The sequence below is a fragment of the Numida meleagris genome, chromosome 4 (genome assembly GCF_002078875.1).
Source record: "Numida meleagris isolate 19003 breed g44 Domestic line chromosome 4, NumMel1.0, whole genome shotgun sequence".
Classification (NCBI taxonomy): domain Eukaryota; kingdom Metazoa; phylum Chordata; class Aves; order Galliformes; family Numididae; genus Numida; species Numida meleagris.
The window spans coordinates 35,806,127-35,829,825 of NC_034412.1; the positions used below are offsets into that span (position 1 = coordinate 35,806,127).

At 37.3% G+C, this 23,699-nt stretch overlaps 1 protein-coding gene across 12 annotated transcripts in view; it reads right to left on the reverse strand.

The window, feature by feature from the left end:
• Positions 1-23,699, reverse strand: part of ANAPC10 (anaphase promoting complex subunit 10) — a 343,652-nt gene that overhangs the window by 311,315 nt on the left and 8,638 nt on the right. For 2 of the 12 annotated variants that reach the window (XM_021395475.1, XM_021395474.1), the window contains exon 5: positions 8,858-8,923. The exons of 6 other annotated variants lie outside the window; for them this stretch is intronic. In XM_021395475.1, the coding sequence (XP_021251150.1) occupies positions 8,903-8,923 (21 nt within the window). In that variant the 3' untranslated portion in view covers positions 8,858-8,902. Of the gene's footprint in view, positions 1-858; positions 947-2,150; positions 2,393-2,994; positions 3,274-8,857; positions 8,924-23,699 lie in introns of those variants that run through there. 4 more of the 12 variants (XR_002438185.1, XR_002438186.1, XR_002438187.1 and 1 more) reach the window with 4 other exon arrangements.

Consider the following 23,699-nt stretch of genomic DNA (forward strand, 5'->3'; position numbering starts at 1 on the left):
GAAGCTTTTTAAAGATCCGCATGAGATCTTCTGTTTCAGAGGCATTAAGAAGCACTCAGAGAATGATCCAAGAAACCAGCAAAGTCAGAAGAGACATATTTTATAACTGCTTTAAAAAGATGAAACTAAGGTACCACTTTTTTTAAATATTCTTTCCACTGCTGCAGGCTCTCCAACAAATCATTTCCAAATCATTAAATTCACTAAGTATAAGCAGAATAGTTTCAATCTTAGACAGAAACTTCCACAAATACACATTCACACATTTGTTGTAACCCTGTCCCTTTCAGAAAAGCCTACCAGATTTTTTTTTTTTTAGCATATGCAGCTTCAGGTGGCAGTTAGCTTTAAAAAAGTGATAAAACTGATCCATTGCTGAAACAGCTTTACACTGGGGAGATTGATTACGGTGAGGCAGTAGTCAACTGATAATAGCAAGTATGCTTTTAATCTCTGCAGTAAGTGGAAAGGATAAGCACTCCAGTAATATTTTATTGAACTAGTACTAAGGTAAAGTACCTATGACTTAATAGAGCATTTAAAAAGTTACATCTAATTCAACTTGCATTTTAGTATTACTCTTAGTTTAAGAAGTTTGACTGACGATTCAAAATGAAAATTTAAGTTCCAGAGCTATAAAATTCAGATTTTTATGCTTGGATCAGTTTGAAATGGATTACTTAATACACCTCCCCTATGTCATCAGTTTCAGATCGATCCAATACAGTACAGATTTGTACAGTTTATTGGCAAATAAATTGCAGAGAGTCAAAGGATTTCACCTCCAGAAGCAAAAGAGGTATCAGGGGATTGGTAGAACTGAATTGTTTGTTCAAAAGTAAGTTAGATGCCTATTACCTTCACAGAGAAGAATCACATCTTAAGGAAGTTACTGAGGTCTGAAGTTGATCATTTCAATTATGAGAGTTGCAAACACAACTTCTTGCTGTGTCAAAATACAATTTTAAGTTACATATGTATTAATACTTGGTTTCATCCCTTATCAATAGGAGGTAGTCATACACTTGATTTACAGCATTTTTCAATCCTCCTATAAAAGGCAAATTATTTTATAGCCGTTATACAGTGATGGGACAAGTAATTTCTACATCTGTAAAACATGCAACTGAGACATTAAGTTATTTAGATTAAAATAACCCCAAGTTTCAGATGTCAAATATGGCCTATTTTAAACCTGATCCTAACGTCCTTAGGAGCATATAATATTTGATATGAGGTTTAGCTCCCACTGAGTTCACATACAGCTCTAAGAGTTCACATTTCCACAAGTTAATGAAGTTCTTAAAACAGTCACTAGAACACACAGAATATATGAGCAGTTATCTGAGTGCATCGTGTAGAGTCCACAACAAAGCACAGAATTCTTCAAGCCGTATTCAGCTGTCTCAGCCACAATTTTCTTATTCCCAAAACCTCTACTTTGTTTACTCCTCATGTTCCAGTTTCCATAACAGATGAATTTATTGTACAAACCCCAAAGTCATCTTCAAAATAGACCCTGCTCCCATTCTGATCAATAGCTGCCTCTTGGAATAAGTGCCTGAGGCACGAGAATGAAGTTCTAGGCTGAATTACAATAGTGCAAGGGGCCTGGAGTTAGACTTGGGTGTTTGAAGAAATAAAGCTCATGATTAAGTAGTCTAAATAACATTTCTATAGCGACATATTCACATCTCTAACATTTCTTTAACTGATGCCTACATAGTTCAGTAAGATGGTTAAAACCTTGAGATCCATCCAACTACTGAAGTCTTAAGTACAATAATCATCTGAACATCCACTAGAAAAGTAATATTTTTTCCAGTGATGCCTATGTACTGTGATTGTAAGAACACCCGATCAAGAGACACACTGCTCAACATTTCTCACTCATATCTACCATTCACTATGAAGAACGCAAAGGACATGGGAATAGGCAGTGGCAGTATAAGACAATATGCTGCACACTCCTACTTAGTTCAGTGTCAGCACCCAGATCCGGCCATTACAATTTGTAGCAGACACAGGATGAAATATCCAGCTCATCTCTGCCTGGAGCATTCACAGTGTGAACAGAATCTAAAGGAAGCTTACTATGAAGTTTAAAGAAATTCCTATTAAGCTCATGCAAATGGCAATCTTTCAAAGCCTTGTAAACCGGTCTGGAAACTTGGGTGGATTTTTTTTTTTTTTTAAACAGGCAAAAGGCACATCCTCAACACAAAGGCTGAACTCCTGCCAAATTACAAATCCTTGCTTCAGAGCTTGGGGGCACTGGAGCATCAAAGAATATCCTCACACAGGAAAAATAGCATACTTTTCACTAGCCTTACCATTGGAAGGGAACTGCTTTGGCTGAAACTTTCAAAAAAATTCAACCAGAAGAAGACATCTGGAATGGGAAATTGCAGTTTGAACTAAACACTGATGAAGGTTTAAGGAACCGCGAGTTAAGTCTTAAAACAGAGAAGGTGACACCTTAAGTACAGGTGGCCACTGGCAACTCTACTTACAGTAAATACATTAAAGCCATTTCAGTTGACTTTGCTCTCAAATTGTACTTTTAAAAAAGCACTAACCACCACGCATAGATGCTCCATTATAACCCTAAAGCATAAGTCTATTATGAGGAAATGACACATTTAAGTTTCTTCCTGTATTTTATCCTTGTATACAAATCATTCATTAAGAATCTATCACAAGTAACTGTCCTCCAGGAAAGTTTTATTTATCAGCTACATTACTAATTACCTAAGTGACATTTTTTTAAAAAAGAGATTTATTTCTATAATCAAAAAAGGTAAATAAAAGAATCAACGCAAGTATTAGTAATCCAGGACAGCTCTTACAGCTCTAATCTTATATACCAAATATGCTAAAGGTTTGCTGCTTAAACTCATTTCTAGCATGGTAAATATTTGGTAGACAAGCAGACTGTGAGTCAAAACAAATGAAAAAACAAAGGGATAAAAATTGAAATGGAAAGTCACTCACCTGTCCTTTGCTGCTGTTATATACTCTTATCTATCTCTTCTCCTGCTTTCTCTCCATTGCTTTCTTATTTTCCTGTCCTTTGCGTGCTACAGCTTTAAATATATACTCTCAAGTAATGCATATATGTAATTTTAAGAGTCAAAGCAGAAATAACAGTGTCAATGAAAATCCTCATAAATTTAATAACCCTGTTTCTTCACTTTCTTGTATAGTTCAGAGGTACATTAGGCAAAGCTATTATCTCCACTGATGGGAGTTCTGCCATGGAAGACGCAAACCCTACATACAAAAACAAAACAAACAATGAAAAAAACTTGAGACTAAACTTCAGAAAGATAAGACAAAGACCAAAACTTTTACAGGAAACTCAATCTATACCGGTATTGCTGGATTCTTCATAGGATAAGAAATCAAAAAATACACTTCTTCCTTCAAGTTTTTTAAGGCAGATCGAAGACTTTTTCAGTAGCATAACACTAAAACTATTTACATTACTTACTTTAAAGGGAGAGAATGTAGATTACACTCAAGAACAGTGAGAACAAGCTAAGGGCAGCAGATAAAAACAAATCAATCTGACTGAACTAAGAAAAAGCAACTCAGGTTGACAGAATAAGGTTTTCTGAAAACAAAAGCCAATGACAACAAAAAAAATAGTGAAACATGGTTGCGTACACATTTTTCCCAGTAGTCTACCCTGGACCTACTCTCTGAGTAGGTGAGCAAGCAATGACTGGTTCTGACAGCTCTGAATACTGACTGCCAGCAGTGTGCTGCCTGTTCAGTGAACCAGCTACTACTGCTTCCAAGGGTGTTTGCAAAGCTGAATTATATCTTCATGTAACAACCTTCACCTCACACAGCACATTTCGCAACATGAGAAGTTTTACTGCTTCTTGAGATGATTTCTTTCAACCTAGTAAGCATCAGTTACTCTCCTACTGCTCAAAAACATTAATTTCATGTGATCACCAGAATAAGGACAGATCCCGGATTAACACATTTCCCTAGACAAGGATGTTTTGGAGATAGCAACTCCTTTGTGACTTCCCTGCAACTAAATGCCTAACAGTACATACAAATGAAAGATGGTAATGCCTTTTTATATCATTCTCCAGCCTATCCCACACCATAGATTATCTGAGCCCAGACCAGTGTCATACTTAAACTAATTATGTTCCTTCAGACTATGCATTTTATAGTGCTAGAGCCCTAGAATATACTTAAGTACTCTGTAAGAAGTCTGCCCATTAATTGTTTTCACACCTAGAACCCACACTGTTGTTTTTAAGGTGATGCATAAAACAAGTTTTTCTACTGTATTTAATTCTACTGGAAATTAAAGTTGACCTCTTTTCTATATCCAAAGATATTCTACTTAAATTCTGTGATCTCTTTCGAGTGGTATAAAACTCAAACTGCTAATTATACTTACAGGCTTATCATACACAAGTTGTCTGCTACATTTACTGTAGTTGCAATAATTGAAACAATGCAGGACTTCTGTCCTCCTATAAAGCTACCTTTTGTGAAGACAAGAAGTATAAAACCATAACAAGTAGTTTCATGTTCAGGGTCACTACAAGTACATCCCAGGATGTACACAAGACAGCTCCCAGCAGTTTCTCTATGCATGTATAGGAAGAGAAAAGCAGACTGTTTTTTTCCTTGGTCAGAAATAGTCTTCCTGCACACATGCACTGACAAAGCTGAGTATTACTGCTAACATTACAGCTCTAGCATGATACAACAATTCTTTGAGATGCCAGTATACCTGATCATATTATCTCCTATTCATTTGTACTACTAGATCCAAATGACAAATATGTATATTTCTGTATAAAACATTGTGAAAACAAATGGCACTTGAAGTTCACCCTTCTACTTTTCTCACCCACCTTTTTTTTTATTTTACTGACTTAACCACCTTTGAAATGAAAACCAGTTGCTAAACGTCTTGTCTTAGCTTTAGCTGAGAAGGAATTATTTTCTTTAAAGTGTCTGGTAGGGTGCTATGTTTTGCTACTACAACAGTGCACCAGCAGCGATATCACACCAACTGGGACTCCCTAATTCCCACTCATCACCTGATTCACCAACTGGAGAACCAAGAAGTCATCAGCAAGACTCACTCACCCTTGAGAAGACCCACGTGGCCAGTGTGAAAGTTCAATGGAGAGCAGAAGCTAACAGTGGACTATCGCAGCATGAAGTCACACAAGGGCTAAGCACTGCTGTACCAGGCATGCTAGTACTTCAATATCAACTGACTCAAAAGCAGCAAAGCAGTATGCCACTACTGACATCACTAATACATTTTTTGCAATCTCTATGGCAGCAGAGTACAGGACAGTTTGCTTTGGATGGGCTACCCCAGGGGGGAAAAACACTGCCGTACCATCTGTCATGGGCTGATCCAGACTGCTATTTCACAGCTTATCCATGAATATGAAACGTACTGTAATTACGCAAGCCAAGCAAATAAAATCTCTTTGGTATGGAGGACAACTGCAGAAATACAAATATGGGGAGGCCTAGCAGGTGGATTATATCACACTCCCACAATCTCGCCATGGTAAACATTGTGTGCTTACAACGGTGGAAACAACCACTGGATAGCTAAGAAGATATCCTGTGCCCCATGCCACTGCCCAAAATACTATCCTGAGTCTTGAAAAGCAAGTCTTGTGGCAACATAGCACCCCAGAAAGAACTGAGTCAGACAACGGGACTCATTTCTGAAACAACCTCATAAACACCTGGGCCAAAGAACATGGCATGAAGTGGATATATCACATCCCCTATCACACACCAGCATCTGGAAAAATTGAATGATACAATGGACTGTTACCAACTACACTGATAGCAATGGCTGCTTGGACATTCAAACACTGGGACACGCATCCTTTCTCCCTTTCTTAAAAGGAGGAGTAATGTTTCCCTTTTTCCAGTCACTGGGGATTTCAACCAACAGCCATGATTTTTCAAATATGATGGAGAGCAGCTCAGCAACCACAACAGCCATCTCTCCTGGATGCATATTATCTGGCCCCATGGATTTAAATACAATCAGTTTCACGAGGAGGTCTTGGACTTTTTCTGCTGTTACAGCAGGACAGAATCCGCTCCTCTCACTCCCACCTAGAGGTTCAGGGTTCTGGCAGACACAGGGAACCTGACCACCAGTGAACGCTGAGGCAAAGCACATACCGAGCAGCTCAGCTTTTTCCATGTCTGAGGAAGCCAGTTCTCCGTCCTCATTTATCAGAGGAACACTCCCCTTGGTCTGTCTCCTCCTGCCTATGTACCTGTAGAATCCCTTCTTGTTATTTTTCACACCCCTTGTGAAGTACTGCTCCATCTGTGCCTTGGCTTTCCTGATCTTATCTCTACAGAAGATATAGGATATACTCTATATAATACTGTATGCCATCATTATCATGGTTGTTATTTGTCTTGTTAACAGTATAACAGTAAGAACTACTGAGGTTAAAGGACAAACTCTGATGGAACCAGAACTAGCTTCAGCATGCAGTAATTCAACACTGTGAATCACCTCTCCTCAACTGAAAGAGGTATGACAGATGGAGCTGAAAGTAACACACGGAATGAATACTATGGAGAATTTACATGGATGGCCCATAGATTACGGAAATATCATGTGTATACATATTAAAAAAACAAACAAGGTAAGTGATGGTAATTAGGATGTGTAGAAATTGTGGGACCTGAGTATGATGTAAATGACACAGAATAAGGGGTGGAATTGTTTTCCTCAGAGTGCCTGGTATGATGTTATGTTTTGGTTCTAGGAGAAAAACAATGTTGAGAACACAACCGATATTTATACTTTCTGCTAAGTATTGTCATACAGAGCCAAAGCCATTCTCATTGAAAAGCCTAAGGTGCCAGGACGGAACAGAATCAGGACAGCTGACTTAAACTGGCCAAAGGGATATTCCATATCTTGTGACATCATATGGAAGGTGTTTTGAAGGGGATGGGAGTTCATTCTAGCTCTCTTACACTGCTTGGGAAGCTAACTTGGCATCAGTTGGTAGTAGTGAGCAATTGCTTATGTATCACTTGTTATACACAGCCATATATATATACACATAGTCATAACAATTATCCTTTTCTCTTAATAAATTTTTTCATCTCAACCCATGAGTTCTACTTTGTTTCCCACCATCCTCCCTGCTTCACTCCCCCATCCCACTGAGAAGGAAGGTAGCAAGCATACAGCTGCATGGGGCTTTGCCACCTGTCAGATTAAGCCACAGCACTCTTCTTCACAAATACAGTTTTGCCTTTCTACATGCTTAACTAGTTATGACCACAGACCTATATAAAAAAACACCTAGCTTTTTCAAAGTAGATGTTCTCAATAAATAATGTATTCTCTCAAAGATTTTAATAAAATGCTATTTTCAGAAATGAAGCATTTATCATTACACAGACTTCATCCAAGCTGAGTAATAGAATATGAACAAGGCTTCCCCTAGCTTACTTCTTTCCACCCCCCCCAGCTACTCACACATCTTTCCACAATAACTGGCAAGGAAAAAGAAGGCTGGCCCAGTTTCCAGAATTTTTTTTTTTTTTTTTAAACAACCAAGTGCTACTATATAGCTAGCAGAATTCAGAATCTGTAGCTACCAGAATTCAGAATCAGTACACATATGTATAATTCCAGTACTGGAACTGTCAACACTGGAAGTAGCAGACCTTGGGCTTCAGCCATCACTTCACTTAGGAAGGAAGAAAACCAGTTAATAGCAGTGATGCACCAGTTCCAGCAGAAAAATGAGGCAGATCCAAAAGAAACTTCGCAAGTTCCAAGTGAGTCAAAGGAGGAACACCACATTAGCAGCTTAACAAGAATCACAGAAACATTCTCAAAGAACTCACTGTGAAAAAGCACACGTCTTTGCTCTAATGAAGCAATGACCACCTAAGGAGGTGGCTCTATGGTGTTAATCAGTCACCTCTTTAAATGGTCAAGAAATCTAACTTCAGTCCATTAGGTAGAAGTTTTCCATTCAACACGGTAGTTCCTGAAGAGTCTAGAGGAGTACACCCAATCCCTCAAGATGATTCAACTGTTAGTAAGGCAGTCAGGACATTAGCTGTAGAATAATCTACATTATGCAATGAAAACTGCAAAAATTAGAGATTTATATCATACATAAGCTACTTGTTCAAATGAGCTGCAATAAAGAACTTCCGGAAATACTGAGAAGGAGGAAAAACAGAGGTCAAAACAAAAAAGTTGAGAACTTCTTTTAGACTATTTTACTCCAGATTACAACAGTCAAAGTTAACCAAGAGTTATATTTGTATAAAATAAAAATGATGAAAGACACAGGCCAAGCAAAAAATTACATGTAAAGTTTACCAATGCAGATTATCTCAATAGATATTTGTCACAGAGTGTGTCTGAGTATAAAAGTATCATAGAAGCGAACCAGACAACATCATGAAAAATTTACTAGATGAGCACTCAACCAGCTCAATAAAATAACAGATAAACACAATGAAAAATTCTAAACTGTATTGGGCATTATTTTCAGAAGTGCATTAAGCTTGCACAGGTGAGTTTTCAACACATCTTGAGTTTTTGTCAGAATCATTTGAATCAATATAAATGATGAAATGCATCAAGTGTGCCAATTTAATTTAAGCAATTAAACTGCTTGTGACAGTGAACAAACATCTAGAGTCACCCATAATTTGTCTTCATTTCAATCATGTATGAACTGTCAAACAAAGTGGTAACAAGTTTTGCAAAAGTCATATTCTTTAGAAAATGCTCTGAAAAGCAGAACTTCTGCTTTAATATGTCAGGCCAAAGGCAACTCACCACTTTGATGATCTTGCACAGAGCTCCTGGCAAAAGGCAAACAAATCATAAAAGAGCAACAGACTCCTGTGCAAAAGGAGTTAAGTACCGTTAGACCTTTTTTAATTGTTATATTTAAAAAGCAATACTTAATAAATAGCATTAAAACTTTAAATTAAAAGGCTAGTGTAATTAACACTTCTACACAGGTGTGCCACTGAAAATTTTTAAGTAGTTTTTTTTCAAATGAGAAATCCAGGTGAATGGTTATTAGCAGAGAACACATTTATTTACCTTTGAGTTTTATCACTTTGCCATGGCTATCCAACAGGAAATGCAAGATGGAATTGGCATTGGGCATTTCCTTAGGGACACAAGTATACATTTTAAAGAACAAAATTCCTCAAAACAGTATATTGTCAGCGTTATATGGAAGTCCTATATTGCTAGTGCACCCCTCCAAGAAAAAAAAAATGGTCTTGATCCATTCCCATTTCCTTATAAACTAACACTTAAATTCCTATGGTCTCTAAAAGCAATGGAGGGTCAATCACAGCAGCCCAACTAGAACACCTATCAGAATCACAATTACTGTAAGAAAATAGTTACTTTACAAATATATGTTGATAGGTTTCCGTTGTGTAGCCAACAAGACAAATTCTCTCTACATGGTGGCCCAAGAATTAGCAGCTATGATGCTCAAATGGAGATCCTTGCATTGCCTTTCAAAGTATCGTGTTTGGATTTCAGAAGAAGCACAATGCATGCTGGAAAAAGGCAGCAGATTATATGTTGTCCCCTTGTCAGACACAAACAAGAATGTTTCTGAGGTAAGACATCAGGTTATGTCAACTGAGTTATAATGTAATCTAAACTTTCATTTAGCAGAAGTGATTCACCAGACAACTTCTAAAATAATTTCACTGACTGGTCCACTTAGGTATTCTTTACAATGGTAATCTATCATTTATCATGATTTTATTCTGCTGACAAGAAAAATCCCAAATATACTTCACTGATTCAGAGAGAATTTCAACACTACAGCAAAAATAAACTTATGGAGAATATAGTCCCAAAATTTAGTCCACAAAGAGTTAGAGGGAAATTTTGTTTTTTATTATTGTCTTCATAGTTTCCATCTTTGAAGTCTTCTGACACTAGATGAAGAGCACATAAAACAGTAACAATGAAGTCTTAGACATGAGGGGACTATCTGGTGAATACGCTCACAAGTCTACTGCAAAATGAGAAACTGAACATGAAGAACACCAAGACTTTTATAACATGGAGTCACAAGAAACAAGAAAATATTACTACCTTCTCTCTGCCCCATCGGAAAACCGAGTGATCAGATCAGGAAACAGCAAGTGACAATGCAGCCTATCAGGGAGTTTCATACATGAAGGTACGGAAAAAAGACCTAAAACTCTAAAGTTAGTCACCCAAGCTTATTTTTGTTTCAGTTCAAATAGATTTCATCGTTCATCTTTTGCTCCAGTAGGAACACTGTCTCCAACGCAACAACTAAGACACTTCAGGTCTTATTTCACAGAAAATGCTTTTCCTAATTAATTTAAGTATCTAAGTGTAGGAGAGGCTAACAATACCCTGTGTTCATTAGCATTCTAATGTTGAGACCTACTTCCCATTAACCAGCTGTGTCACAGACATGACAATCATACCTCTGCAAGAGCACTGCTATTGAACTTTGAGAAGACTTCTGATACCAGGAAAAACACTTCAGACCTACAGTGACTTGGGTACAACATGAATCTGTTACTTCCCTTGAGCTTGGCAGATAGTATGCTGAAGCTGAAAAAAGCAACAAAAAAAATCTTGAGCTTATGCTCTACAGTAGTAGGCTGACAGTCTCAAAAATAGGTAGTGCAGCCTAAAATAAACCTTCTTCAATTTGTCTAGTTCTGGTAGCTAAGATGTTTCAAGACTAAGATGCAGACATTCTGGTATACACTCCCTCTTAACAGTCTGGTTCTGAAAACATGGAACTGGAAAAGTTATGATTACTACAAGTCTAAGCTTCCCAGAAGTCAACATTACAAGAGAGGGATGAGGAGACTGATTTTAAAACAGAGTATTATCCAGTTAAAACCATCAGTAGCTCAGAATACTACAGATGCAGATGGGAGGAAGGAAGCCATATATTTAAAAACGAAAAAAATAATAGAAGATATACAGCCAGCACTGCACATTTATAAAGAAGTGAAAGTTTAATCTAGCAAAATCAAATTTGTACCTTTCAGGAAGCACTTAAGCCCTAGAAGCTTACCTCATAGTAATGTTTTTTTCATTTCACATACAAGTAACTAAGGAGAAGGCTACACATACATGAGGTAACAAGTAACCTAGTAAGCAGGTGCCTGGCAGACTGCTCAGATGATAAACAAATCTTATTTTGGGCATGTTGTATGATGTCAGAACTCAGATTTCCTAACAGTTCTTTGAGGGATCAGTCACTGTAAAAATAGAGAAGACTATGGCATAAGCAATACACAGAAGTTTTTCTTTGACAATCCTTCCAGTAACTTTTACCCAAACAGAAGACAAAGAAAAAAAAGAGACCACTTCACACAACTCTCCCTCCCACCTCCCCCCCTCCAAAAAAAAAACCAAGAACAAGAAACCCTGTACGTTTCCCAAATTCCTTCCGATAAGTGACACTTTCTGCATTCCAGCTTTAAAGTCACAACCTCAAATAAGCTTTACTGACAGAACTACCAAAAAAATCTGGATAAGCATACAGAGTAAGTCTTTCATAATAAAGGAAATGAGGCAAAGTTATCAATTATTTAAGAGAATATGTCAGTATCTCTTGTAATTACATTTTTATCTTAGTCATGAAAAAGAAAAGCAAAGCTCTAAGATTTTTCCAATTATACTACTGTAACATGATGGAAACCACAATGACAGCAGAGCAGCAAGATCCCAGGCTGCAACAAGTGAGGATTCACTCAAATGCGACAGCTGTGGGCACAGAAAAAAGAGAAACAATCTGTTTACCTTCAGAAGGCCTCAAGTACATAGGGACCTCCAGCAAGATCCCCTTGCCTCCACTGCCAACCCTTCAGTGAGGTCTGGGAAGCAGTGAATCCTGGCTGCACCCCTTCCAGTCACTCAGGTTCAGTGCTTGCACCTGAGCTCCCCTGGGTTGGCCCTGCCTTCCCACCAGGTGCTCAATCACTGCTTCAAGCCATGACTTAGCATTTCCACTACAACTATTAAGACATAAAAGTCTCAATCACTCTCTAAAGTAGAATCCATTCAAAATAAGGACGTAACCCCCTACAATTTCCAGATGAGACACCCTGCTCTCACAGAAGATAGCATTTCAATTATCTACCGAACAGAAAATGTTGAATGAGAGCAAATATACTACTACAATGGAGTAGACTACAAATACGCTAAAACCTCTGAAATTCAGGTGAATTTACTATAAATGAGACTGCTGACTGAAGAATGGCACAAGGTATTAGTATCAGCAGCTACCATCTGTGAAGAGTAACAGAACACCACCAAATCCTGCAAGAAAGGAGAAAACACTCAATTTCCTGTAAGCAAAGAAACAAATGTTTTACAAGAAAATGCTACAATTGTTACACATCTGGAGAAGTATAGACAAGATGACATGAAAGAGACAAAATTCAGCTTTTAGGTAAAAATAGAGTAATTTGATTAGATATTAGGAAGAAAATTTACTGCAAGGGCAGTGAAGCACTTGAACAGGTCGCCCAAATAAACTGCGGGTGCCCCATCCCTTGAAGTGCTCAAGGCCAGGCTGGATGGAGACCTGGGAAACCTGATCTATTGGAAGGTCTCACTGTCCACAGCAGTGCAGTTGGAACCAGATTATCTTTAAGATCCCTTCCAACCCAAACCACTCTGATTCTAGGGTAGTTTCTATGAACAACTACTGGATAGAGGAGCATAAAAGAAGAGTTCCTATAATTTTTTCCAAACCAGAGCTGCTGAGTGATCTTGTTTTACTGAGTACTACAAGCAGAAACAATATAAATAGATTGTAAGAATGCACTGCACAAATTAATTACAAATGGAAGCTAAAATGACTGAAAATACCACTGGAAAATGACAACTTAAAAAGTTGCAGAGGTTTGCAAAGCTGGTGAAAACTACACTTACCATGTCTGCAGTTCCCATTTGTTCTATCATATATGAAAGGATAATATTTTGTTTGCATGAAAGTTAAAAAATCAGCTCACACTTGACCTTTCAAGTTGTTTAGCCATACCCAGGAAACATGTCTAGACATAGCTACAGTTAAATTATACAAAGAAAGTATTTTTAAAAAAGTCAAATGATGCAATGAACTTTACAGCTTCAAGTGTCTGAAAACCAGCCACGCTGAATTAATCCTGTATCAAAGCATACTGAATAACCATCAGCTACTGACAACAACACTAGGTCTTGCCCTTTGCATCCAATAGAACGCTGCAACGCTGCAGAAGATGACTATGGGAAAATATAATGACAATTAAAAAAACCTCAGTCAAGAAGCCTCTACAGGTGAGGGAGAGAAGAACCATCCAACATGGAGCCATTCCTCTTGCTGTAAAAGGCTCCTATTACATATTGAAGAAAAATTAAGTTTTTCACACAGTAAGTTATACCTGAGTGCTAGAAAATAAATAAAAGTTCTGTTTTGTTTTTAAATGAGCAATACTACAATACATGACTTTTGAAAAACACACGAAAAAATGGAGTCAAGCAAAAGCATTTCTTCTGGGTCCAGAAAGAACAATTTTTTTTTCCCTAAGCAGCATTTGTTTCCCCTGGGGAGAAGCAGGAAATGGAGAACGGTTGCCTCTCCCAAAAGAGGATATTTAAAGACCCTAAACCTACACAGATAATTTCCAAATCTTGTACAACTATAGTATGCAAGCAAATAAGTAAAACTCTCCTGTATCTGGATAAAGACTGCTGGTGTCAGGGGCAGATACTCAGTAACAGTAAGTGGGTCAAAACCCAGTCAACTGCAACGTTACCCAAGTTCTTTATAGATTGCCAGATTTTAATAAGCAAACAGAGTAACATTTCAGAGGATCCAGAGCAGATGCAACTTTAAACAAGGAATATTTGTTCATTGGAAACAAATGCAAGAGACTGTTGTGAAAACTATTTGTGTAAATTTAAAAAGGCAACACTATGTCTCATCTGAGAAGGATCTCAAGTTAATAAACACGTCTTACTGGAGATAAATTTTTGTATGAATGAACTTTAAAAGGAGAAGAAATAATGCATCTGTCACAGAAGTTCAGCTGGGTAGTTTTAAATGAGCCAGAATATACTTCCATAAATTTGCAAAGCTGGAATCAGGACTGTTGCCCAATGGAAGCATTTAATTTGAAGGCTACACTATTTCTTTTTCTCTAATGTACCAGAACAAATACAGTGGAGTTTTTAACCTTTTGCTCGGGTTTTCTTGCAAATCTATATGAAAACACGCCCAGTAAAATGCAGGGCTATGTTTCACTATTTGGAGGTCAGACCTGGGACTCTGATTCACTCAATACACGCGCACTCTATTTCTTGAATTCTTCCTAGGAGTTGAATACTCCTCAAGTAGGCAGCCATTCACTTTAAGAATGTAGAGTTCAAAAAAGGTATTCAGACAAAGTTATTGGGTTGGGTTAATGCAAAATTACTGCAACAGCATGTCTACTATTAGCAGGAGTCTTGCGTAGTCTGGTATTCAGCAGATGAGGAATACAAGCTCTTTTGCATAAACTACATGAGAATTGAAATAGAATGACATCATGTGTGCTTCTGAAGAACAAGGGAACATGAGTATGGAACCAACAAAACTCAGAACTGACATAACTGAAAACTTGTTTACCAACAGGCCCACTAAGTCCTTAATGTCCAACAGTAGCTCTAGTTTATCTTACTACTTAGAGATGTAAAGTTAATAACACACTGACAGACTCCAATTGCAAGTGTATGTCTTACAGCGTATCTTCAAGTCCTGTGGGCACACATGCTCCTCTTAATTTTGTTCTTCGTAAGTATACCTCATGACAGCAAAAATAAACAGAAAGTCTATTAACTCCACAACATAATTTCTGAAAGCTGCAGTGGTGGATTTACCCAAAACCTATTTATGAAAGCCACTCCATTAGACATGGCGACTATCACAGTCACAAATATCTATCCACACAGATGAAAGCCTGCTTAAAGATTTAAGTCATTACTCTTGATACAGAACTGCAACAACTATCATCCAAGCAAGACAAAAATGCTTTGATATAATCTCAGCAGTCATCCTCAGTAAAATCTAATAGGTTAATTCTTGCTAATAAGTATAAAACAGTCTCAGAATATAAGAAAAATTAGGGTTCTCTGCATTTGCTAGTAAAAATTATCCAAAAAAATCTCTCATATACAACTGAATTTGACTACAGACAGAGGAAGAAAAAAAGCACAGAGTTCACACAAATAAGACTGAGAACAGCACTCATAAAAAGCCTCATTAAAAACAATTTGTTAACATTCTTTTAAGATGAGAGAAAACATTCCAGAATTCATTCTGAAATAATAGAAGTATGAGATAAACCTAGTTTAGTAACTGGATAAAAAAGGCTAGAGAATACAGACCCTTGAGCCAGACATATATGATACATTCCACACCCCCATGAGTTCCTACTGAAAATAGGAATATCCTGAGAAAGGTTTTTATGATTCAAATGCTTTATCTCTGCAGTCTTATGACAGAATAAGCAAGAACAGTCCTCAAAAACAAACTGTACTTTACACCTATACAAACATTTCCATGGGCTAATTGAGATAGGGAACTGAATAAAACAATGTGATTATTTTTTTTTCCAGAAAACTTCACAAAGAAGTCTATGTAGACACCATTTAGCAGCATTTTAACCAAAGATCCTTGAAGACATGACTCCTGACTAAAATAACATTCCAGCAATCAAGGGAGCAAGACCTAATTCTAGAAAGGACTGTCATAAAGATAGCTTTATAGCAACTGAAGATCATGCCAAGAATTTTGTATTTGCTCTCAACGTCTATCACTTGCTAGGTAGCACTTTGTTCTGAACGTCAAGGATTGCTTTATCATGTGAAGGCAGTGTTCCTTTCTGTCACTGGAACAACATTCTTTTCTATAAGTTTTTACCAGAAGTCAGGCTATGCCTACTTTTCTAATGACATGAGAACCTCAGTTTCCTGTTTTCCACCAAAACGGTAAGTGCCAGGTATAAAAATGCAAGTATGATTTTAATGATAAAACCCTCCTTATATATCTGCATGGAATATATTTGCGGATCTAATTTCACCCTGAAGAGAAAGTCTCTTTGTGCTTTTATACATACAGAATAATATATTCCTAATATCGTCTATGTATGCTAACACAACGTTTGAATTTTGATAAATTTCTGGTTATTTGTTTTGCTGCTGGCCTGACACAAAGCATGTTGCCTGTTTTTGCTTTATTTTTTAAATCTTGTTTATGTCTTGATCTTCACCACAATGAAATACTACTTCAAATAACAGAAACAGACTGAATTTGTACTGATACAAATAAGGACACTTATAACAAGGAAGACACATATGGGCTAGAAAGCTAGTAGTGGTCCATCTGGCTCCTCATTTCTTCCACACTGGTACCACTTCTCCTCACCTCACTGCTAAACTATTAAAGAGTCACAGGGTGTCCCCAGCTGTGGCTGCCCACAAGTTGGTTGTGTTAAGCAGAAAATAAGGTGTAGTGACCACCAGCATCAGTTGAGACAATGCCACAAGGCCTTCTCAGTTCTTATTTATCACAAAGTTGCCATTCCTTTCATATCTCCTCTCATGCTTAACTCAAATTAAATGTGAACTGCTAGCTTTCCTCTTTGAAGAATTTTTATGCTGGCTTAGTAGCAACACACAGAAGGATCAGCATCAATTTTTGATTTAACCTTTCTGCACTTATTTGTCCCTTCTCACTGCTTGAAATCGTGTAATACTCATTTGAATGATTACTTCCCACAGTTAAGCCTGTGAAGACAATCAGGTAAATCAAAGCAGATTATAATTCACTGACTTGATCCTCCCAATCCTGATCTACAGTTTGGGGGGAAAAAACAGGTCAAATGCCCCTGAAAAATATTTCCAATTGACCAACAACTTCTCAATTTCAAGAATAAAAAAAAGCTATAGAGAGCAAGCAGCCTTAGTATCTTCTCTGACACAGGCAAAAAAAACCCTCGGTTTAGGTCTTTCAAGGCAAATGCTAGCATTCAGTATCAGAGGTTCAAAATGTTCTTTCACATATGGAATCCAAAGCCAGAATTGAAAACAATTTGATAACTGAGAATATCAAGGACGTGAAAAAGGATTGATGCAGAACGTGATAAGGGAGGAAAAAAAGACAGTGAGAGGTAAACAGCCCTCCCTAACAAATCCCATATGCAGCACGCAGATCTCTTTACTACAGAAAAGGAAAACTTCCCTTTCAGAGATCTGGTGCTTCTCCCAGATCTTCTCTCTACCACACTGCTCCCTGAAAATGAAAGAAAGGTCCTTTGCTACAGACAGATTCCTCATCGGTACCTACTTTCTTGCTTTGCTAAATAACTAAGGTAAACTCAGCAGTAGTCAAGCAAATGGATAATTGTCTTGAATATCAAGATAAAGTAATACATATTTCCTACCTTGAACCTTATTATTAGTTTATTTTCATTTTCTTTTGTCATACGTTTTATGAACCTAGCACAAGATGACAAAATGTAATCATCTCTCCCTGGATTCAACAGTGCAATTACCAGGGTCTCCAGCAAAGTGCCAATGCAGAGAGATTAAAAGAAATGAGAAAACAGATGTTGCCATAAACTACAGTTTGCAAGTGAGTAGTGTTACAAATGTCTTGTAAGGTACAGTTAAAACAAATGCTTATCAACTGAAAGAGGCAATCTGATTCAGTATCACTAAGATATTCTACATGCACCTGAACATCCAAACCTAGTCTCAACTGTAATGCCAGATGTACTTGCACTGTTTTGAAGTGTCAACCAGCCAACACAGTTGCATTGAAAAAGGGTAAAATAAGGAAAAAAATGGGTGCTAAGGTGTTCAAGTACAGAAACAACATATTTCAGCCTTTTCTGTCATGCTATCATCTACACCTTCACGCACTCACCTTACTCTCACGTTCTGTCCTCAAACAATGCTTAAATGTAGCTGTGAAGATCATGAAGTTCTTTCTTGATAGAACATTTATTTAAATTGCCAAAACCAGGTATCTGTTCACTTTTTTTTTTTAAACTCTGAAGCATTAATGATTATCTGCAAGAAGTATCTAGTGAGCCTACACTGGTAAACTGCAATTACAAATCCCAAGTAATTCTGAAAAACCATTGACCAACAGACATCCCAGCACACTCTCCAAACACAGAACCTTTATTCCAACAGGAACTTTCAGTAAAAAAATGATGTGTGAACAGCAGACACTGATGTTCACACAAGCATACTGCAATAAAACCCAGAAGACGATTTTTCAGGGTTTTTTGGATTATGTCCTGGAGGTGCTAGCACAATGGAATTTCAGTGCCATAACTGCTTCTTTATCTGTGTGCCAGCCTCAAAAATAACAGGTAAAAAGAAAAAATACACATAAAACATTCTTTTTTTAAATTACAGGAATCACAAAATAAGTTTCTTTTAATTCACTAGTTCAAACAACGTAATTTATAACCATGACACAAACGGAGAAGAAGCACAAAAGGGAAAATGCAGAAATAACATATCGTTCCCAAGGTTCAGTTTACAAGGACCTCACACAAAGTTTTTTTTTTCTTTTGCAACTCTTACTAGAAACAGTATTATTTGCTACAAATGCAGTAGCTGCCAAAAGCTATGATCCATCTAACACAAGCATGTTTAAGATGGAAATAGAGTGTTAATGCTGAAGAAAGACAGAATCAAGTATACAAGTTTTCTTTTAAAAGTGTTGAGGCAACTACAGTTTGTTTGTTCAGCTTTCTGAGCAAAAACTGATTGCATTTGCAGATAAGCACCAAAATTATAGAGAAGTACATTAAGACAATAAGAGAAGTAATCAAATTTCAAGCTTTCTAATTAAGTCTTTTTTTCCTGCAGAAGGTTATTGGGAATTCAACACTAGCCATGGTTCACATGATAGAACAATGGGAAAATTTTCCGAATGGTTGAACGCTAACCCTGACAAGTGTGGAGAGCCAACTACAATACATTATATGGTAGCATAACCTGCCACCCACGTTGCTGAGAGAACAGCTTTCAAACACATGCACCAAGCTGTAAAACCACAAAATCCCTTATTACACATTGTCCCTTACTTAAGGTGAAATACACTACCCCCTCTTTTACAAGTTTTGGTGCTTTTTTAAAGCCTTCATCTCTGAAGTTTATTTGGCAGTTAACTAGACTGTTTTTCAGACTTCCCCCCCTCCATGCCATCTTCTCTGTTTTGCTTTCTAACCAAAATCATCTTTTTTTTTTTTAATAGTACACAGTGAAGTTTGTTATGTCTTACACTTGCTGGTTTTTTTTAAACACCTGTGTGAAATTATCTAGCTTCTTAAGGAAATACTGGGTATATGATTAATTCATTTGTGGAGGCTTATGTCTAGAGCAAAACTTCTGTCCCTTGCTTTTGTTTTTTATTCTGATACACGACTCGCTGGTAAAGAGAAAAATTCAATCAAAAGTATGCTAGAATCAAAGACCAGGTTTTCTGTTATTTACTGTGATTCTTCTCCATTGTTAAGCAATTCAAATATGTTCAAAGAGAAACTGCCACAGCATGCACAGTTATAGACACTGGCATTTATGTAAGTGAGATATTACTGTAGAACAAACACACTCCACCCTCATTACAACATGCTGTGGTTACTAGCCAAAGACCTTAGCCTTTTCTGAAAAAGGGTACATTATAATAAAGGCAGGCCAACAAAACAAGTTATACAATCAGACTTGAGATACGGTAGAAGTAATAGCAATTGTTAGAAAATATAATTCTGAATATGGAAAGTGAACTACTTCATGATTTTCAGAAAACATTTAATCTAATGCCACAAAAAGATCCCTAAAAACATTAGTATATAAAACTATCTTAACTTATTGATGTCCTACTCCACATCACCTCCCCCTCCTCCCCCCAAACATCTCCACTCCCCTGCAAGTCTGCTGTTTGAATCATTGCATTCCAAGATAGTTAGAGGATATGCACATTTTCTTCAGGGGTTTTCTGTTGCAATGTTGCTGGCAATGGGAATTTTATTTGCAAGTGTTTCTATTCTACTGACAAGGTCAATTAGTCCAAAGAACTATTGGTTGTTCTGTCTGATAGCTCAGTGTATTTATTCAAGCAAGCACTTTTATAACCCACAATTGAATGCAGACAGTTACCCTTGTAAACACGACTGTCCACAGGGATTTTCACTACATTTTGGGCACATAAAAGAAAAACATGCCTTTCTTCCCCCAGCCTGATAGCCTCTAAGTTTGATTACAGCTTGAATTTCAGGGAATGAGGGGAAGGGGGGGGGGGGGCTACCGTTTTAAATATATATGATCTATTGTACTTAAATATACATATTTGTACTAACTACTAGGATCTAAAGAACGCACACATTTGATTTCTATAGGACCTCCAACAATTTGGTAACGCAATCAAAGAGAGACTAGTCTATCTAAGCACTAAGAAAAAAAAAGTAAAAGTAGTGGTTTAAAAGAAACAGATGCTATATGTAGAGCAAAGGGTTAAAGACTACATAAAATGCTTTCACAAAAGCCACTAGCACAACAGAAGGTCTAAGGGGTGTGTGTGCGTGGAGGGAAGGCAGGGGGCAATCAGCTGCAGAAGTAGAGAAAGGAAGAAAAAAGGGAATAACTACTACTCAGCTTTAGCTAGAACTTTTGTAGGTCAGCAGCATAGCCAGTTTTGCTGCCAGCAAAGCTAGTCTATTAGCACACTGCTCTTCACTATTCAAGTTTTTCCTGAACAAATCCTTCAGGGACATAAAGATGATTAAAGACTAACTATTATGCATAAGTGGCATTTTATTTTGTGCCTGTATTCTACCAGTTTTGATGTTACATAGTTTACTACAAAAAAATGAAAAGCCTAGTAAAATCATTTGGGAACTCCATAGAACAAAAGACAATAACAGGGATGATCAATAAGGAAATAAGGATTCCATAAAGCAATAAACTCAGTGAATAACATAGATATCAGAAGTATAATATATGGTGTGTACTTTCACTTCATCCATGTTAAAAGCATCATGGAAAACAAATAGTTTTTCAGAAAAAAACATTACTGAGAAAAGTTGAGTCAGTATAACAAAGGCCTTACTGAAATTAATGAACCAGTGAGATCAAAAGGTGTTAAGGATTTGAAGGGGGAGCATTTTACTTTGGTTTAATAGAAGAGGGAGCTATTTACATAAGCACATACAGAGCTTTACCTCAGATTCTTCTAGGTAAATGTAAATTATACCAGAGAAAACCAGACAATTCTAGACAGAATTAATTTATTTGACCAAAACTGTCAGGCCTACACAAACAATCTGGTCCCACTGAACATCACAATTACAAGTCACAGCCAGGTAAAAAAAAAAAAACCTGATATTAGAAACCAGCTTTTGTGCAAGCACAAATCCACATGAAAACAGAGAAGTATTGGTAGATCTTCAGCCTGGCTATTTTGTAGTGTAACACTGTAACACGACAGAAAGCACAGCAATGACAGTGTAGTAGCAAAGTCCTAGGCTGCAGCCGGCGAGAATATACTCAAATGCGACAGCCATAGAAACAAAGGAAAGAATGCACTTACCTTCAGAAGGCCTCAGACATACAAAGACCTCCAGCAAGATACCCACCCTTGCCTCCACTGCCAACTCTTTAATGTGGTCTGGGAAGGGGTGGATCCTGGCTCCGCCCCCTCCAGTCACTCAGGTACATTGCTTGCACCTGAGCTCCCCTGGGTTGGCCCTGCCTTCCCACCAGGTGCTCCATCACTGGTTCAAGCTTTGACTTAGCATTTCTGCTACACTAGTATAAATGCAAATAGGAAGCCTCTTCAGAGAGTCTGATTAAGCATTCTTCATTGCGGTGCAACGAAGCAGTTGAAGATCAGGGTACAGTATCATGACACTGTGCTACAGTTGCATCTATTTCTACTTGTTGCCATCAAAGCCACACTGCACTTTGGAATCTCACCTTGTATCTCATTTCCTCCTTACAGACTTAACTCCCAGATATCACTCAGATAATAAGGACACAATCTGATATGGACTTCAACTTGAAATACTGGTTCAACAACATACAGAATTCACATAGATGACAAACCAATCACTTTTCCTACTAAATGACTACTACTATTACTTTTCTAAAGTAGTAATATCATCCTATATACTTCAAGAGTATTGAGGAAATCTAAATTTGCAGTTTGATTCCTGTGTTTCCCACAAAGTCATAATTATATCACCACAATTTCCTTTTTTTAAATTTTGTTAACTGTAAGAATACTAATTTAGAAAGTTGATGTATTTGGCTCTCGCTGCAACCTGCTCCCGCCTGTTAGAGGAAGAACTACAATTTGTTTAGAATCGGGATACACTGGAGAACATTCAAAGTCTAAGAAAAAAATCCCTCATCATATTAGAGGATGGTTTCCTTACACACAATTTGTAACTGGAGTTAATCTATCCACATCAGAAAAAAAATGTACAATTAAAGCACCTAAATAACAAGCATTTTAAGAATTCCCTTCAAATCCTCCTCCTACAGCTTCATGAGGAGAACACAACAATTTAATAAAACGCACCATGAAACAGGTACTATACGACAGCATATATGAATAATGTTAATTTGATCAATAAGTTATCTTGCGTTTTCTCATTGCAGTGGTGTAGAGAGAAAAGCTGTTTCATTTTTACATGAAGAATCACATGCATTTCCTAATTCCTCTTCCATGATGGAACTTAGATCGAATAATCACGATCAAGATTGTAATCCCAGGAGATGCTTTCAATTCCTAGCCTCAAGATCCCTTGAGAAAAGCTCTGTATATTTAGAGCTAATGTGGATCTCACTGTACACACATCTTATATGCACAGAATGCTATTGTAACGGCATTTCTCATGATTCCATAGGAAGCTTTTCCAATATACTACTATTCCAGGGCATCAAAAGCAGAACAACTCCAATTCTTTCCATAATTTACAAAGTTTGAAGCATATGCTAGTTGGCTTCCAAAAGCGTAAGAATGATGAGCAGGTCATATCTCTATAGCGCTTATCTCTATATATAAGCGCAGAGAGCAGTGGTGTTATTAAATTAGCCTTTCTTCAGTAAACAAAGGTTCTTGTGAACATTCCAGACTGGCAAACCATCCTTTCTGTCGGAAGACAGGAACAGCGTGCACAAACTGCATCAATTACGAATTATTCTGTTTCCCAAATTTGACCCTTCCCCTTGGCATCAAACACAAGGCTTAGCCAAAAAAAAACCAGTGCGTCATTTTACTCCCCTGCTTTGCAGATATATAGTATTGGTAAATTTTATACGTAAGAAACAGGATTTATGGCATCCTGGTGAAGTAAATCCATACTCAGCAAAATAGCAAGATAATAAAAATGAAAAAGCTGATGTGATGATCTCATCTACAGAACATCCTAGACATCGACAAGAATAACCACATTCTAAATGCTATCAAACTAGACCTAACTCAGCCTTTTCTTAGCATTAGGCTTATTTTGTGGAAAGCTAACTGAATATTTTAAATGATGATTTGAACTCAAGGAATAACTGGGGGGTTGGCACTGCACCTTTTCTTATACAGAACAAA